Raw genomic sequence first — 19,998 nt, 5'->3', positions numbered from 1 at the left:
AATTCATCTTTTATAGCCCGAATGTCAAAGCTTGGAGTGGTAAAAAAAAGGAAAATGTGATGAGATACTGCATACCTACTCATGTTTGACCTTTCAAAAGATTTGTTTTTCGTAGAAACCCTCACATTTCACAGTTACCAGCAGGCTGTCTGACTGTTTTCGGGGAAAGAGTGGATTATTGACGTCGAGTCGTATTCTCGCTTTCATGGGCTATTGTCCATGATTTAAACACTTTCAGGTTTGAACTCTTTAAAAAAAAAAAAAAAAAGTTAGTGTTTATCATTATCACGGAGAAACCTTCAGCCCAGAATCGTATTTTTTTTATTTATTTATTTTTTTTAGCCAAACTAGGTAAATAGCTTTATCGTGTCAAAATTTCACTAATTCCAGTACTTTAGGTTTTAACCAAATAACTACAAAACTAATGATATTCCCAGGTGCTTTATCTAAACCTTGTGTTTAGTGTTAATCATCGAATATTAGCATAAAAGAAAGTTGATAAACGTGGTAAAAAAAAGTTGCTGCAATTAACATGTTGGCTTGCGAAACTTATCTCCTTCGTATTAAAAAGCCGACACAATATGTCACGATATGGAATAACGCAGTCATTTTTAAATGTCGCAGCTGACTGAGGTTTAACTCCTTTATGTAGAGATGGGTGCATCCAAAGCGATGCATTATAAATATTATGACATGAATAAAATCTTAAATCTGTAAAGCAACACATCGTAAACACCATGAAGAAGTACCATAAAGTAAAGGCAATCTACTTTCACAAAGACAAACTGCTCGAGTGGGAAGTGTACAGTATATCCAGCATGTACCTTGCTGCTTGTCCCGGGGGCATATCTATGGGAGTGGTGGACGCTATTTCTGCTATGACAATGTGGAAAATTGCCTCCCTTGATGAGTGCACTTTCCACCCAGACTTTGATGTCTGGACCGGCCACGGCTGCACTAATGTTAAGGGAAATCCTGGGCATCACAGAGGCATTTCCTCTCTGCTCGCTCTCACACGGCGAAGACGTTACGGTGGAGCTCCAAGCATGGACTTTAAAAAAATAAAAAAAAATTTGAATACCCATTTATTTCTTTTATCTTGTTCTTCTCTACATGTCTCTATCTGCCTGCTTTTATCTTATTTGGTCAACTCAAAGTTTACACACACAGATGTAGAAAAGCTGTATTTACGATAACTTGAAGGGTGGTGACAGATTGATGCAGCACCAGTGTCAGCTGCTAGACTAATTGTCACACCGGCTAGCTCCAACAATAACTGACACTGGTGAGTTATGTCAGTGGAACCAGAGACTATTATGATCATTTCAACAGATTTGGAAAAAACAATAACTCTGGATGACATTATTTTTTTTGTTGTTTTTTTTTTTGTCTTTTGACCACAGCGGCCTCGAGACGCTGTCATCACAGCACAAGTATTCAGCCCAGCAATGAGCTTGATAATTTGAGCAATACAGAAGAGATCCGCGCCCATTCACGATATACATACACACTCACACACGTGCACGCGCACACACACACACACACACACACACACACACACACACACACACTTCAGTTTATAGATACAGCTGTTTACGAGCTCCATTCACCGCCACTGGAGTCTCTCTAGAGTTTACAACAAACTCTTCATTCTTTCGCGACAACACACAGGAAATTAACATTCACCGTAACCGTGGCAACACCTGAAACATTCGAGCATCCTCCTCAAAGTTTTTTTTTTTTTTTTTTTTTAACTGGCCAGTGAGTGTTTGCGCTCACTAAGCTTATACAGTCTCGCGTGCACGCCGGTGTGTTTAAAAAAAAAAAAAAAAAGAAAAGAAAAAGAAATTCAAGGTTAATGCATGCGTCTCGTCTAAAATGTCAACTTTTGTAAGCCCGCAACGTTTTAGCTTGTTAACATTCCATCTCTTCTGCTTCAAGTACACAGCGCCACTGTCTGACCCAGAGGTGGGGGGGGGGGGGGGGGGGGGGAGGAATCGGGCAGGGGGGAGGGGACGGCAGGGCGGCTGGCCAGTTTGGGGGCATCATCTCAGACAGAGTTTGAGTGGGACGAGCCTGACCCCATTCCTGTCTTTGTCCCCGTGACAGGGCAGATTCCTGGACTCCCGGACTGAGTCATTGTGGAGGCAAGGACCTGAAGGTTAATACCTCCATTTAATAAAAGAAAAAAGAACTGCCCCTGTACCGCAAACTGAGAGGTGCATCCCTGTCTTGTGTCCGTGAAGCAGTAACTCTATTGATTTCCAACGATGTGATTCAAAATATGGCTTTGCATATGGAGCCAGTGCAGCATGAGAAACAGCTTATATTATGTGTCGTGTTGTTCCCACACCCTGCTGTTCAGGGCAGCCACAAATATGTTATTGTGTTTTTTTTTTTATGGATTACCCATTCATCATTGAAGCCAGCCGCCAGAATATTATTGCCATAATATTAAAATGGAAAAGAAGTATTTTGGTCTGGATGAGTTGCTATTGTGTTTGCCGAGCCAGATTGCTGAGCAAAATAAATCCTTCATTGAGGAGAGGAGAGGAGGGGAGAGGAGAGGAGAGGAGGGGAGAGGAGGGGAGGGGAGGGGAGAGGAGAGGAGAGGAGAGGAGAAATAAGAAGAGAAAGAAAAGACAGGAGAAGAGAAGAGAAGAGAAGAGAAGAGAAGAGAAGAGAAGAGAAGAGAAGAGAAGAGAAGAGAAGAGAAGAGAAGAGAAGAGAAAGGAAGAGAAAAAGAGGAGAAGAGAAGAAAAAGGAAGAGAAAAAGAGACAAGAGAAGACATGACAGGAGCATTACCAGATAATGAGGATGGGTACTCTTCTTCTTCGTCATCATCCAAAGACAGAACGAGCTGTTCTTCAAAAACCTTGAAACAATCCAGAGAAAACGCACAAAGCAAGCACCCTTTTTAATAAGATTCAGTACTGTTTCCTTGAAAACAACACAAATACAAATACGTGAGAGGCGAATCTATAAATCATTGCAGCACACAACACGTAGATCTGTAGAATACTCACGTTGTCCACCAGCAGATGCTCTTCCGCATGGAGCTGCTTGCTGACGCCTGTGCGGAGGAAAAATACTTAACCAAAAGTTGACGCATGACACAGTAACACCCTCCTCCTCCTCCTCCTCCTCCTCCTCCTCCTCCTCCAGCAGAGAGTTGTGTGGACATCAGGTTCTCTGGATGGGACTGTTGCTCTCCAGGAATGGAAAATTAACCAATCAGACGCCGCGCTCGTCCAAAGCAACAGGTCCAGAGAAAGAGCAACACGCTCCCTACTGGGAAGCTCCAGAGGACTAATGGACGACTGCTGAAGTCGGGACAGGGTTAAGGTCAACACTGAGGCACACTTCCTGCTTCCCTTTATGAGTCGATACTGCCTTCTGCCATCTCTATGGTAACCAAGAAGAGTGGCCACGGGTTGGGTGAGAGATACAAAACGTGAGTGTGTGAGGAGGAGACCCAGAGACTTATTGCCAGCCCAAATCCGATTTTTAGTCAAATCCAGATTTTTGTGTATTTATTTTTTTTATCTGAACAGCATAAAAAAAAATGTAAAAAAAAACCAAAAACACATGAAATGCGATTTTTGCATTCCGGATCCAAACCACATTCGCAGGCGGTTTTTGAAATGCGATTCCAATCAGATCTTGTTTTACAGCTCTCCTGGCTCGGATACGATTTTTTTTTTTTTTTGCGTCACACGCAACGCGAACAAACGGCGACAACGTCATTTTCGGAGAGACAGAGCGAGCAGAATCTACGCTACCGCTAACAGAGCGCTATCAGGAAGTGTCGATTTTTCGTAACGTCGTTGCCACAGCGACCCACGCAGAAAGGGCTGGTGATGTCCGGATACGTCGAACCAAATCCGATCTATCCAGTCCGTCCTAAAGATCTGATTTGAGGACGAAATAAATCCGATTTGCCCGCGGTCTGGACACGAGAGAGAAAGATCTTTGCAGATCTTCAGTGCTGCCACCGAGTCTGTGTGTGGTTGCATGCCAGCCCCAGCATGTCACCCAGGGGAGGGGGAAAAAAAAAACACGCAAAAAAAACAACCAATCTGCTCCTTCAGTTTTCTCTGTAGTCTCAAAGGAAGAACAAACAGTCATGTAGAGGAGCGTTGGGCCTTTTATGGAGTCTCTTGGAAGTGTTTTTCTTGTCTCTTTAGGTTGGACGTGATGGATGTCGGACCATAGCAGTGTTTGCTCAAGACAATCTGCGGAGGTTCATTTTTCCACTGCTCCACAGTAAAGTCTCTCACACGCACGCACACGACACATACGGCACGAGCTGTTTGCGCACAGACCAGTACGACGGCGATACTGGAAAGCTGGATAAAATGATCATTTGTGTTATCGCACAAGGCGTTGATTATTATTTTTGACGAATCCAATAATCACGTCGACTTTTAAGGTTTCAGAAAAGTCTGAAAAAGAGTATTTTCCCACAACTTCAGGTGAAGCGTTTGAATTAGAAGTTCTGTTTGAGAAAACGGTCAAAACATAAACAACACTGAGCGACACCAAAAAAAAAACAACAAAAAAACTGCTTCACAGATGATAACAAATATGAACCGATTCTCATTTAACCAGCAGTTGATTTTTATGTTTTTCCTGCGAGTTCGTGTGCACTCAGGTCTCCGTGTTTTGTTTTTAGGCACACGTGCGACTTTGCTTTTGTTTTTCTCAGCTCGTGTTACACAGCTGGAGCGTCCGTGTGAGAGGTAGCATGCGGCACCTGAGGGGCAGACGTCGATAGCTCACGTGTCCGGATCGAGCTCATCCGTCCCTGATGCAGCGGCGTCACGGGTAAACAGACGCTCGATCGCAACCGGTACAAATACTTACTTATGATTAAGTGTGAATCAAAGTACCTGCTTCGGGAATCTTTCTCTTTAAAAAGCGGCGACTCTAATCTGACAGTTTGGATGGAGCGTTGCAGTTAATCAACGTCGCATGTTTTCAAATGTCTGAAGGGAAATAAGCACGAATTCAAATCTCCAGTTCTAACGTGTTAGACAGACTTCGTAACGTCGCCTTACCTTCGTCGATCGGGGGGGGGCCTTCTTCTTTGTCTCTCTCGTCTACCTCGGTGTCGGCCCGGAGCACATTGATCTTAAATCGGACGTTTGATTATGTTAAAACCGTCATATTCAAAACAATACATGCGATGCAATTATTTGCTGACTAACTTCTCTGTTTGCTTTTCATTGAACCACATTTGAGGATCTTGATGAATTTCTTGCTACTTATTTCTGTATTATAGATATACACATCTTACTGCAATTGAACTTTTAGACCATTTGAGCTTGTTTTTGTTTCTTTTATCGTCATGTTTAAATCGCTGTTTAAAAAAAAAATGTAAATGTCTTTTATGGTGTGTTTCTTTCGCTCGATGTTTTAACGCTTCTAATATTTTTATGCAGACTACTTTGAATTGCATGGTTGTTGAAACATTGAAATAACATCATGCATTGTGCACATGCTAATATCACGACAACTTGACCTGTCCGTTTACTTGCTGCATTATTTGCAAAGGTGTGTTTAACTGTTACTTGCTCAGCTAAATATCTGATCGCACGCTAAAGCCCAAACATAACCTATGCAAATATCTCAACAGCAATGACGCATTACATGATATGCAAAAGACCTACGGGAATATTCTTTAGGTATTTTTTTTGCAACAGATATGACCGTATTAAAAGATTTTTTTTGTTCCCCAGTGGTTTGAGCCCACCTGTTCGAGGACGCTGTGGTCTCCTAGTCTTTCTCGAAGGGCCGCGACGCCGTCCTGGGGGAAGCAACCGGAAACCTGCCGCACCGTGAAGGTCACAGAATCCGTCCCGGGACAGAACGTCAGCATGCGGGAGCTGTCGGACCAGAGGCGCCGCACGCCGGGAACCGGGCCGAGCGCGGGACCTGGAGGACTGATGGGGAGGAAGAGACACTGTGTGACGCTGACGCTGTTGACGGAAGGGAATTTAATGAGAACAAGATGGAGCCTCCCCATTTAATCGCTCTGTATTTTTTTTGTCTTCATGTGCTCCAGCTGTTACTTCACTGGTGTGTGTCGTCTCCACCAACAGGTTCCCGAGCTTTACTGGTACAACTTTACGACTGCAGGCGGATCGTGCATTACGCAGATTCTTCACATTTAATGCATCAGTAGTTTGTGTCTATTTCCTCCTTTATTAACGATTTACATGCAGCTCATGTTATCTTCAAATGGTAGCTATAATACTTTGTAATGTGAAGAAATTTAGAGTGTGGTCTACAAACAGTATGCTATGAGTAGATTTCAGTAGTATGGAAAAATATTATAATACAATACCGTTATTTACCAATGGAATATTTACATAGGAGAAATGGTTCTTATCAAGTCATAACACAGACATGTTTGAATGAGCATGTGCTCGCTGAACTTTCGGCTGTTATATTTTCTATGTGGAGACATAATGGAGAAATCCCTGCACTAATAATAATAATAATAATATTGAAGCCATGACAAACAAGATTTTACTTCATGTGTCAACAGCGTGTTGATTCCAGCATCAAATGAGGAATTAAGTGCATCAACTTCCAGAAAGCCTTTAAACTCCCTAAAAGGTTTGAGAATTTTCCTTTAAAATGGCTGCTGGAAGCAATTAAAAGTGTTTGTGCAAGTAACCACAGAATAACATATTGTGATATGAATGTCGCTTTTGCGGTAATACTCTCGCATGTAAGCGATTACGGCGCTTCCGATAAAATCATAAGACTTACGCTGCCAGCGCCCTGAACATGGCATGCTGTCCGTCTTTCTGAGCCAGCTGGAGCGGCGTGTCTCCCTCCTGATTGGGTGAGGTCAACGCCCTTTGACCTCTCGGCTGGTGGATCAAGAAGCGGGCGAGGTGGACCAAACCCAAGCGCACCGCGAGGTGGAGGAGGGTTTCTCTGGGCTGATGCTCGTCAGCTGGAGAGAAAGAGACAAAAGGATGAGGGAGGGAATCACGTGCCGGGAGAGACAAACTGAAAACTGCCGGTTTACCTGAACAAAATTTGACATTAATACATTTTAATACCTTTTTAGACGTGTTATTAACGAGCCATTTCAGTTCAGAAATACCGAACTGAGTTTGATGTAGAAGAAAAAGAGTCACCAATATGTATTTTATTTATTTAATTAATTGTCTATTTATACATTTTAGTTGCTTTTACTTCTTAGTATATCCTTTTACTCTTATTTTCCTCTGATGTTTCCTCATTACTAATGTGTGTGATTTATGGCATTTCCTGAGTTTCTCTGCTCCCGTTTTATTGAGTCTTATCTATAACATATTTTTTTTAAAATAGTAGTTTCCTGTTTTAGTGTAAATGGGGAGGGGGAGGTACAGTTCAGTTTTGTTTTTTTTATTGTAAATCAGTTCGTGTTGCATTGTATTTCTATGAAAAGTTCGCTGAAGATAAAGTCTGATTGATTGACCGATATAGTTTGTCCAAACATCACGAGCAAAATAACTTTTCAAGTGTAAAATAGCTTTCTTAGTTTGTGTCTTCCAAGATTGTTGTTTATACAAGAAAGTTACTTTCACTTTATCGTCATATGAAAACACCCAAATACCAAGATCAGTATCAGCCTCGAAAATCCAGATTTGGTCCTGCTACTCTTCACTTGTGTAAACTTTCAACCTTCAAGTAGCTCGTGAGGTGATGTTCTCCACATGCTACCTCTAGCTCTGTGCAGGTGAACACATTCATCTGCTGTATGTATGGAATGTGCAGCAGCAGCAGCAGCACACGGTGCACATGGAGGAATGAAGGACTCCCGAGTTATGCACGGTTCGCAGTATATCAACGATATTACAACCTCAAACAACTGGATGTTTCACTTAACCAACACCTGCTGGGAAACGGTTGCTGCCTCCTTCCCTCGTGTTCACTGGAGTATAAAGGAGTGTAAACAGTAAAGTATAAGGAGGCCTATCAACCATCCTTCTCCTCTGTGACTCTGAATGATGCTTCAGCATACGCTCCGTCGACTGGAAAGCAGCTGCAACACTTTTCCGCGGCTCAATATTCTTCCATTTACGTCGTCGTTGCGTTGGAAAACAGCGGGACAAAGTCTGTTTTACAAAGGACCAGAGGTACTTTATCCTTGGGTGTTCTGCCCAAGTGCTATCGTTCCCGTCCAGAAATAATGCGCAGAAGAATCCGACGCGTACTTTTCCCCTCTGAATTGTGCCCCGACGTGACCTCGCGCACCCCGCCACCTCCACAATGGCGCCATTAATTGTGACCCACTTTCAGCAAACGGAGGGGAGCAGAATGCCGAACATACTCTTCGTGCAAAGTTCCCCAAACAAGAATGTCATTGTCAAAATTGTTGTTATTGCACATAGGGCCTCGGGCCCTGCAGCTACTTTGCATTTGCACCTTGCCACGTGATTTTTTTTTTTTTTTGCATGGACATTTGCCTTTTTTTTTTTTTTTTTTCCCCTAAGCAAACCCACGACGATACATACGCCGCCGTCTAAATGAGAGGACGCACACCGAGACTGTTCGCGGACTTCGGCAGGACATGCGAATTTGTTGGCTCCGGTCTGTCTGCAGTGTCATTTCCTTTTTCTCTGCCCATGCTGAATATACAAACAGTCTGGGATTGTAAGGAGAACGTGAAGCATCTGCACCGACTCCATCAGCTCACTGTACTTTCCCATATTAAGATAGCTCTTAAATTTGTACCTTGTCACACTGTTGAGTGTTTTCTTTTCACCCACTTTCTTAATAATAATAATAATAACAACAGGGAGAGTTTACGGCTTTAAAATAATGAAACGTCATAAATAACTAAATCTGAGGCGAGAAGCCAGAAACAACTCAAACACAGCTGTGGAGTGAAGCAGTGTGGTGCAGAGGAGGACTGTGGGAGGGGAGTCGGCGGACACAGAGGTCTGCAAAGACAACTCTAATCTGACCGAAGAGGAATAATGGCAGTAATTGCTCCGTCTTTTGGAGCACACGGGCCTCTGCCCGGCTGGCTGGTCCTGTGTGTCATGTGATGAGAGAGCTGTGCTGCACAGTCAGATCGAATCGGGTTTGAAATTACTGAACACCACAGCACCATAGCAACGGCATTAACCTGAGGGACTGCTGCTTTTTTGTTAAAAGTCAATCAAAATGCCAAATAATCTTATTTATTTTTCTCACTTTTAACTGTCCTGATATTCAAGCTAGTAAGATAGTTTTAGTCTGCTCAGGCTTTTTACATGTCTGAGATTTCTTGTTGAAAAATAATAGGCATGCTTTTTGTCAGGGTATTTACCGTATAGAGTTTTTACTGTGGGCCACATCCGAACACGGCATTACGCCTCACTCGTGCAGATGCATCTGATATCTAAAGGCATATTTTCACCTCCGAAAGATTTACATCACCGACTGAAACTAGCATCTGATGAAGTAAATCTGCTATTCCAATCAAATTATCATCAAACAGCTGAGCAACATCAGCTTCTATCTATCGATACAAGTAGCTTAGCTTTGAAGCTAAGTAGCATAACGTGCGGAGATGGACTCTGTTTGATAATTTGATGGTGAAAATGACACGTTACAGACTTTAAATAGCACTGGTGAAGAAATGCATAATTAGTTTGAGTAACATCAATGAAGGTAGCGTAGTATATATTTATTATTAATGAAAAAAAGTATGATTTTACTCCTTTTTTTTTCACCTTGGTCTTTTGTCTCAAGTACTTGTGCATCGTTGGTTGATGCAGACACTTTCTACTAAAGAAATAGTCGACATGAAAACAAATATCTAAAAACATGGGAAAATAAAACCAAAAGTATGATTAAAGTCAAGTTAGAAAATCATCTGCTTTTTCTTTTTTTTTTTTCTTTTTTTTTGTATTTGGGTGAACAAACCTTTTGAGATGCCTCTTTAAAAAGCATCCTCGTAACATTTGTGACATCCTTGGGAACTCGAGGAGTCGCAGAGTTTTGCATCTAAATGCAAAAACTCACATCTGCTGAGCAGAGGGGATTCCCTGACATTTGACCTCTGCGGATGATCCAGGATGTAGGAGAGCATAAACTGGGTCATGAGAGTTGAGACCAGTTGAGGGCTTCCTGGATTTTGAGGCTAAACATGCTCGACTCTTCTGAGAGACTGACTTTAATCCCCACAGACGTCGACCTCCTGAATGAGCTCCGTTGTGCTTTAGAGGTGTCACGAAGCATCAATGACAGGCAGGCAGCGACTGAAGGGTCCACAAACTTACTCTGTTAAAAAAAAAAAAAAATACCCCAGCTCGTGATTTACACACCCATTTCCTGTTTCATTACCTTCTCTCGGCTCGCTGTCGGTGTTTTTCCACTGCTGAGGGTGATCTATGTTAGCCAGAGCCTGTGTGATCTTCTCATCCAGCGGCCTCAGACCGGCTTCATGGCCCGAGCTCTGTCGGAGCCCCGCCTCCTGCTCGCCGCAGTCCGCACGGAGCTCCTCATCAGCCGCCCACGTAGGAAACCTCTTCAGGACTTCTTGGTAGCTCCGCGGGCCGAGCTGGTCCCTGTTTGCACTCAGATACTCTGCGGCTTCCTGGGCAACGTCCCCGCGGTACTCAAGAGATGCTACACCCTCGCACGGCACGACTTGGTCCTCTTTGTAAAAGTAGGGTGTGACAGAGACAACTTCCACAACGTCATGGCCTGTGGGAGACAGAAGAAAGAAAAAAAAACATCATTAAAATGTTTGAGAGACAATGACAGGAAAAGACTCTGAGTCTGAGAGGTGCTGCTAAGTCGACTGAAGGACCCACCTGGAACTGTGAAGCCGAGCGTCAGCCCGTCTTCGCCTCGTTTGGCTGCGGTCACATGTGCAAGTCTTGACCCTTGTACGATGACGTAAAACTCCGCATCTTCGGGAGCTCTGGCTTGTAAGCTCACGTGGGCCTCCACTTGTCCCTGAGATGAGAAAAATAAAACCTCTTTTACAACACACCCATAATATGTGATTGATAACAGAATTGAGGCCTTTTTTATTTTTATTTTTTATTTCTCACTCTCGGTGTAACTCCCTGTATTAGGAGGTCGAAGCGGGTAATACACCCATCAGTCCACCGGATGCTCTAATCCTCTTTTATCACTCCTTGTACTTTGTCACATGACCTCCACCTTTGAACGTCTGCATTATAAATGTGTACTTTTCACGCCTTTGGCGAAGAAAAACGTGACGATGACGCGGTATGATCTAGTGGACTGGACGGGTGCGTCGAAAGCTTTGGCGTGATACCAGGCAGAATTACTTCCACTGTAAGAGCCCTGAAATATAAAACACCCTTTCAGTGGAGGGAAAATGGGTAATTTTCTTGATCACTGCAGACAACTTCAGGTCAATTGCACAAAGTTCACTGCACTCGCTGCGCTGAATAGCAGAAGGAGAAATGGGGCAGCACGCCAAAAAAAAAAAAGAAAAAAAAAAAAAAGCAGGAAGAAGGACACCAGTTATTCTCGCACAGTGGGAGCGAACTGCACCCTACTGAGGAGCGATTTTGCAATCCACCGTCACAATGAGATCCATTATTTATTTTGCATCATTCACCTCAACTACACTCTGTTTTTTGTTTTTTTCTTCTCCATCACCCCAAAAGAGATTTAAGTGCATAAAAGCTAACAATGTGTGTGTGTGTGTGTGTGTGTGTGTGTGTGTGTGTGTGTGTGTGTACACACAGACACAACCACAGACAACAAAACAACAAGAGTTTCTCTCCATCACTCTCACAGAGTGGCTCTTCTGCAGCATTTAACCAGCGATGCGATGACACCAAATCAGCTAGGAACCAAAAAGAAAATGTGCTGAAAGAGCGACTGTTGGGTCTTCTTAATCGCGGACACTGTCCTCAGTATCAATATAGATCGCTAAACACTGAAAAATCCCATCGCTTAGTTAATCTGCACTGTATTATTTTTCAGCAGTGATTGACCTTTGAAAGAGGGTTAACGCGCAGCCAATCTGGGATCACATATTTTAAGTTCCAAGATTGTGCAATATCCTTATCTTCTGTTTTCTTTTGCAAAGGCCTCGGATTTTATCTCGTGATTGATGGGGGACGGGGGGGCCATCCTTTATTTTTTTGTTATCGTTATACTTTTGGCTCGGGCATCAATCACGTTTTAATGTATTTTTAGTGCTGGCATCAGCTTAATTTAACACTAAAAGCGTCTTCTTTTTTTTCCCGTCTCAGGCCGTGACGCTGCTTTTATGGCCTTTCCCTGAGCCACGCTTAGTCTTAAACCATTTTAGGAGGAGAAGCTTAATTCACCTGAATTACAGGTAAAGGATTGCTTATTTAGATGGATTATTTAGCCTTCGACCGGTCAATAAAAAAAAAAAAAACTACAAAAAGTCTCCTTGTATTTACCCTTTTTTTTTTTCTTTTCGCCCCTAAACTCTTGGAAGGTTTCTGGACACTTGAGCCCATCGTCCATCGCGGTTCGGAGGGTTGAAATGTAAACGACCTCCCTGTTGGCAAGGCTGTTGGTTTGGACTGATAAAGAGGTATGACTCACGCTGCAGTTTCACAGCTTGTTGTGTGCGCTAAGTGGTCAGCTGCAGTACCACTTAGCGCACAGTTACGTTATCGCTAATTGTTTTTCCACGTAAGAAAGAAAAGATAAGACGTCGGCCTGAGGTTTGCGCAGGTTTCCCCGAGTCCTTACAAGGCCAGATGGGCACATGGCGTTAATAACGATTCAGGAAAGTAAATGTAGAATTTGATATGTATTTAATGGGGATGGGATATTTTTTAAACGTGTTCAATATATGATAACTTAATACCGTTTGGCATTGGTGGGATTTCTTCTGCTGTGTATTTGCATTCATTTGGATGCAGACTCGTTTCATTTTCTTCCCAAGTATCATTATTAGACGGGTCATATACTGATTAATTATATAAAGATCAAAGAGTTTTATCCATATTGTTTTTAACTGTCTTGCAGGTATTCGTTTAAAAAAAAAAACCACAGGAGCATAGTGCATGTTAACGCTTCTTTCTTATATATTTTTGACTTTGTTTTCACTTCTCCACAGAGGCCATAGTTTTGACATGTTTTTTTTGTTCCCCCAACAGTCTGCAGCAGCCTCAGATATTGTTGCTTTACACAGGCACAATTGGATCAGACAGAATTTGCTGGATCCAAACTGCACCCCTGTGAGCCTTTGGGGAAGAAGAAGGAGGAAGGAGGAAGGCAGAGCGGCGATACGACGACAGACTGATGTGATCTGTGGCCTTTACTCTGCAGTGTTATCATGACACAGCCTGATCCTGTAACAATGAAATATTAAACACCTTGTAGTTTTACCTCAGGCCTCCCATATGGGCCGTTTTGGGGTTAGGCAGAGTGTAATTATGGAATATAAGCATGAGGAGGTTTTTGTTTTTTTTGTTTTTTACATATGCAGTCCGAACATGATACGAATCTAAAAATGTGGCATAACTGGTGGGTATTCTGTTAAATAATTGTTTGTTTTATAACACGATGTCCAGGGACACACCGTTGACCCGATTTTATAACCTCCACGTATTGTTGTCCGTTCAGTGAGGAAAACAACATCAGATCCGCTGGCCCCTGTCTCCAGGAAACCGGCGGTCGTCGGCTCTCCACCTCTTTGCCGCGATCTCCTGAGTGCGACGCGCAGGTGACGTCAGGGGAGATCAGAGCCACCGCGACAACAAAAACAGCTCCAATAACAGCCAGTTCTCTTTAATGAGGAGACAGCCTGCTGACGTCAAGCTTTTCGCAGGATAGTATTTCAGTGAAGATCCAAATGTCATTTGGTCTCATTAAGCAACACAACGAAGTTTTCCATAATCCTCATATGAAATTCCCAAAAAAGAAAAAAAGAATTCAGCTCCAGTCACTATAGATCATCGTAACTTAATGGTTTTGCTTTGATCAAAAAAAAAAAAAATTAAAAAAAAATACAACAGAGGACTGATAAAAGCTGCATGCTTGGACCGGCCTGCTAACTTCCACATGCTCCAATAATTCCACAAACACATCAAGCAAAGCATTTGTCAAACTCGAAAGAGAGTTTCAAAGCGAAAACATTTTCAGATATGTCACAGTGATTATGCTGTTCAGCTCTGAACTAAAACAAACTGAGATTTAACTGGAGTTTTTCGAGGCTGACAGCGAGCTCTGTGCTGCAGTCCTTTTCTCAGACTCAGCTGAGACGCATACCTCCGATTCAATCTGCTGTGCAAATGGGATACTAATAACTCGTCCACATGTCAGATATGGCTGAGTAAAACTGGTGCGGTGCCACAAGTACCGTGTGCTGCCTAAATGTTACATAATAATATCAACAAGTACGTGTTCTGACCTTTTTTTCTTTTTAAATCGAGACTCGTGTTGTTATTTGAAGCCTGCGACGTTTGAGAAATCTGCGCTGATGAGAGGACACGTCTATTTGCCCGAGCAAAAGATGTTTTTCCTCTTTTATGACTGACGCTACACTGATAAACACAATCACCACCGCAGCACTTAGAGGGAATAAAAAGTCATAACCACAGCACAAGAGATATCCGCCCGCTGAAAGAGAACGGAGACAGCCAACACTATCAAACCGTATTAGCAACTCAACAAACAGCACAGCAAAAGGACACAACCTCATCTATCTGGAGCTGTGCGTAGGAGACTGTACTTGGATACAACCTTTTCACACTGAATGCCAACATCAGCCTGGCTAACAAAGTGGCCACCCACCGAGAAGTCTGGCATTTTTGTTCTTTTTTTTTTTTTTATTAGCCAAAAGATGACCATATTTGGACGAACATGGGAGGAGCAATGGGTGGATCTCACTGGGAACCCAAGGACACTAGTCCCGCCCACTTATACGGAAAACCTGGCTGCACTGTAGGTATGTTCATTAAACCAGACAAGCCTGAAAACATACCTCTCTTTGAAGCCTAACATTTAATTAATGATGGAATTATGTTTAGAACGGCGACCAAACCACAGATCAGAAAGAGTACACTTAGCAAATGACACCATCATTTATTGTATTATTTGTAAATATAATTAACTGACTTTGTATTTTGTGAGAGAAGTTGATGCTTTTTAAATAGAAGTTATTAGAGCCAAAGGTTTGTTTTGTGAGCCAGGCCCTAGCGGCCCACAGCGGTATTGCACTTTAAGGCACTTCTACGTTGGCTTCACTTTTCCGACCCAGAGGCTACATCCACTTTTATATACAGTCTACGGTGTTAACATGCTCATGATGGCCTTCCTAATTCTGATGTGGAGCAAGTATAAATGTTTATTGTGCTCACCATTTGGGTTTACAGTATTGAATGAGCTAAAACTTTTGTCTGAAAGTTTAATAGCTCACCAAATGTTAGATTACAATTCATCCTTTGAGAAACCCAAATGTTTGAACCAAATTTTGAGTAATCTGTTCAATAGTTGCAACAGCAGAATTTTTCAATCTAAAAAAACAAAACAAATTTCAACCTACTGGCACTAGAGGGAAATTTTGATTCATCCTCTGGGAACCATGAAATTCTATAGGGACATTTCATGGCATCCCACTTGATAGTTTGAGGCATTTGTTTTTCTCACTCACACACACCTGGACGAACAACATCCCTCCGACACGAAGTCTGGCACTACTGCTTAAAACAACCTCCTTAAACACAGGACCGCCAACACTTTCAATGCAGCCATTTATCCATTGATCTTGCCAAACAGTATCTGCTGTGGGCCTGACGCGCCATGTTGCATGCGCGGAGGGTGCACCATAAAAGTTTACCAGCCGTGTTACAATAGCAGCCTTTATAATCACAGCAGTGTGCCACAGCTTGTCCGCACAAAGCCCGGCATTGAAATCTGGATCTCATTCAGCAGCGAGAGTTGCTGCTGTTGAGCTGTGACCTTAGAGGGTGGAGTCGCCGCTTCCTCTCAATGGAGAGGTGTATGTGTGAGTGGTAGAGCTCGTAATGATTCACATGTCTGGGTTTTCAGAGCGGTCCTCCATCCATCGGCCTCTATACGAGCGAGTCGAGGAAAAGAAAAGAAAAGCGGGGAGGGGGGGGGGTGTTTGGGAGCGAGCCCCCCTTCCTCCCATCCTCTCTCCCCCCCCCCCCTCTGAAACTGGTGACACAGCAAAACAAGCAGACACTCTGCTTACTAGAAATCTGGCAACGCTTCGGTGCCTGGCCCACCCAGGCTTCGACACACACATGGGAGAATAGGGGCAAGAGAGAGCCAGAAAGATGGAGAGAGAGAGAGAGAGAAAGAGAGAGAGATGACGGACAAGGAAAAGGAAGACAGATGGAAGAAATGAAAGCAGTTGAGAGAACCAAACGTTCCAAAATGTCAAAAACATAAATCCAAACACACCCTGCATTTCATAAAGAAAAATGTGTATTTTTTTAACTAAATGGGGCGTGTATAATTCTGAAAAATAAAAAGGCCAACAACCAAACGGGTTCTCCTGTTTTAGCTCCCATGTTCACTGCAGTGTGGAGGCCATGCTTTCAGAGGCCCTTGTCATTTTGGTGAGCAGGCTGTGTAAAGGCCTGGCTTCCCCCGGGGACTGAAATGCTCCTGGCTTGGGTTTCACCTGCGACACAAGGCTCACCAGTCAACCAGTGCACAGAGGGAGAGTCAGGACTGAGAGAGAGAGAGAGAGAGAGAGGAAGGCTAGAGCACTCTATTTCCTCTAAGAAAACTAAAAAAAACACACAAAAAAACCACAACATCCAAACAGATCAGCAGCTGTACCAGACCACCTACACATCAGGCACTTGAGAGAGTAGAGCGAAAAAAAAAAGAAGACGTATGCTGTCACTTACATATAAAGGCACCTCTCTTCTGTTCACCTCCATGTTCTCTCCATCCATCAGATACCTGGACAGGAAGTAGGCATGTTACGACAATGTGCAGGTCAACAACAACACCAGTGGGTGGCTCACACACATGTTCTAATCTATAACCGTGCTGTAATTAGTAAACACAAACACAATCATTGATTTAATTTTTTTTTTTTTTTGCTTTATTAGGCCTTGGACAGCTTGGTGTAAACTAGGCGTCTCTAACCTTTTTTTTTTTTTCCCCTCTGAAGGTTACTCATGTTTAATAAAAATTTACTCACGTAGCTGAGCTCCACCCAAACCAGCTAATCTACTTGCATGTGAACAAAAACAAACTGCGCCTCAACACACACATTTTGTATCACGACAGATTTGGCAGCATGTGCACATTTTTTTTTTTTTTTTTTTTTTTCTGTATGCATTTTCAAATCGATGAAGCTCACACTACTCGCATCTGTCATAGAAAGTCAAGCAGTTCTTATCACTGTCTTTTAACTTTCCCTGAACTGATGCGATGTGTAATCTGTAAATGACGCTCTGCTCACAGCCTTTCGGTCACTGGGATTAACCGCCTGTGCGGATGAAGCCGCAAGTAGGTACATGCAGTCCAGCTCTCGAGGCAGCACGCCGCAGCGGTGGGAAGAGTAACTGTATCATCAGTGCACACTTGATCCGCCGTGGACTTCGCCCTCAGCTGTGAATAGTGCATGACTTCAAAGCTGCACGGCAGCGTCAGCTCTGCAGGACTCACTTTGTCTAGACGGCATCAGCCGGCATCACTCCAACAAGCCATTACGGCTTCACGCTGCGGCCCAGCGGGTTGCTTTTTGTTTACGTGTTTGTTTTGCGCGTATACTGGACACAGTTACTGCAAAAGAATGTTCTTTCATCTTCGAGGTTCCAGTTAGGAACTAATAACAAGCAATAAATAATTTCCTATATTAATTGATAAATCAATTAGTGCCCATCACATTTTCTCATAGCTCAGGATGATGTCCTGAAATGTTTCGTTTTTTGACCAACAGTCCAAAATCCCCCAAAAGTTTTTATCTTCTCACAATTATGAGCATAAAATCCTCACAAAGGAGAAGCAGGTATAACAGAATGTTTAATAATAGAGGTAATTAAGTTATATAAAAAGCGTTGAATTCATTTTCTGTCGAGTTGCGAGTCGATTATTGGACTAATCGCTTTAGCGCTAACCCTGATAAAGTCAATCTAATCGATTATTCCGCAACTAGGGAAAAACCTTCAGCGGTTTGTGCCGACCACACAAACAAACAACAATAGAACCAGCTATCCCGCGTTAGTGCGTAGTACACACGTCAGTCTACTACAGCAAATTGTGTCCGAAAAAGCACATAGCAACGTGACAGAGTACCTTCTGGTGGCCTGGCGGGTGTATTACACACTGGGGCGAAAAATAAGTTATATGTAAATGAATAGTCAAGGAAATGTAAAATCATCCTTCTAATAGCAGAGTGCACTTTGCTCTGAATCGGTGTCAAACGCAAAGATTACTTTATGTTATTATGTGAAAATAAACCTGTGAAAGTACACACAAAAAAAACTCAACAACCAGACCATCAAATGTCCTAACAGCAGGTCCAGTTACATTATACAGTAACACACTGACAGATGTCCGGAGGGTTTATCTCACGGTAATATCACTTATCACATTCGCACACTGTAACATTGTGTCCAAAGGACACGTTATCAAAAGAAGAGCGTAGCACCACAGGCCTGGGCGTCTATCTGCTTTTAATCCCGCTTGTGTCAATGGGGTTACACTATTGTGGTGTGAAACTGGAGCAGGTTTACGTGCCATGCTGGAAAGTAAACATTGTCCCAGGTCGGCAGGTCGCGCCCCATTAGGTCAACAAATGTGAATATTGTGCTTGTCTCTCCTTTATGAAAAGGTTGAAACACATAATCCGAGCACACACACGTAGAAACAATCGAGATCCGTCTGGACTTGAACTTCTCGAGATCAAAAACAACTTGTGATTTATCAGTTACAATAGAGATATAATACAGATACTGCCATCAGGAAACCAAACAGAGACGAGAGCACCTGTGATGATGAACGTTAAATCGGAGGTTTTTAATAGCCTAGTTTTTATAGTCCCGCAAAGAATTTGTGTCACTCATTGTCCTCAGCCTGACTTCAGATGCTGACATCTTCGGTGTGAAGGAACAACCTGACCTGGCTCGTGGCCACGCGATCCAGAACAGAGCGTGAGAAAAGAGATTACGCATAACAAGAGAACGCACGCTGTCAAAAAGCATTTGGGAAACACTTTGACATCTACACACAGTAGGCACATGTTCACAGACGTGAGCAGGCACATCCTGCTGTCCGTAGATTTTTGTCAGGTGATGCATGAGATTGAATAATCTAATTCCTCTCACATGACAAAACTGCAATCATAGGCTGGATGAGAAGATGCATTACTGTACATTTTACACACATTTCAAGGAGAAAATGCTCAATGCACCCAGGAAACCTAAAAAAAAAAAAAAAGATCCCACTAAGCATTGCATCCTTTCAACTGTGCCACTGTAACTACATGTGATGCAACGGTATGAATATTTCCTTTCAGACAACCTATAATAGCAATTACAGAGTTTCCTTGGAGAAAAAAAAAAAAAAAAGGCTTTAATCAAAAGGTAAACAATAGATTAAAGCTACATTTTTCATACCCTGTCATTAGGATTTAAAGGAATAACCTCGCTGGAAGCACTGGTCACACAAAGAGGCAAGTAATACTCACACTATCAGCCCTCAAACGTATCCTTCAGGAACGATAAATGACCTCTACTGCTCTCACGGGAAAGTGAAACCACTGCATGCAACAATCAAATACAGTCCCTAAATGCATCGGAGATGAAAATACATTAAAAAAAAAAAAGATGTTTGCAAGATCACAACTGCGACACGGAGACCGAAACAACAACAACATTTTATGAGTTCGGGGCTGAAGACCAAAAATTCTTGCCACGTTTATTTTTTTTTATTTTTTTTTTTTACCTGTGAACGCACCAGCAATTTTGATCCATCTATAAATCAATTAATAACAGACTGCAAAGTGTAGCCCTCTTAAAAGATATCATTAAAAGCGGTTTATC

The 19,998-nt window shown here is 42.7% G+C and overlaps 1 protein-coding gene across 1 annotated transcript in view; it reads right to left on the bottom strand.

Moving 5' to 3' along the window:
• Positions 1-19,998, bottom strand: part of arhgef28a (Rho guanine nucleotide exchange factor (GEF) 28a) — a 44,888-nt gene that overhangs the window by 24,612 nt on the left and 278 nt on the right. The window contains 8 exon segments of the mRNA XM_069168443.1: positions 2,807-2,876; positions 3,028-3,074; positions 5,062-5,134; positions 5,757-5,946; positions 6,782-6,971; positions 10,340-10,702; positions 10,813-10,957; positions 16,852-16,906. Coding sequence (XP_069024544.1) covers positions 2,807-2,876; positions 3,028-3,074; positions 5,062-5,134; positions 5,757-5,946; positions 6,782-6,971; positions 10,340-10,702; positions 10,813-10,957; positions 16,852-16,899 — 1,126 coding nt within the window. The 5' untranslated portion in view covers positions 16,900-16,906.

The sequence above is a fragment of the Embiotoca jacksoni genome, unplaced genomic scaffold, assembly GCF_022577435.1.
Source record: "Embiotoca jacksoni isolate LCO1_2020_lvr unplaced genomic scaffold, fEmbJac1.0.p SCAF_10, whole genome shotgun sequence".
NCBI classification, from domain to species: domain Eukaryota; kingdom Metazoa; phylum Chordata; class Actinopteri; family Embiotocidae; genus Embiotoca; species Embiotoca jacksoni.
This window is presented reverse-complemented; position numbering and strand designations above follow the sequence as displayed.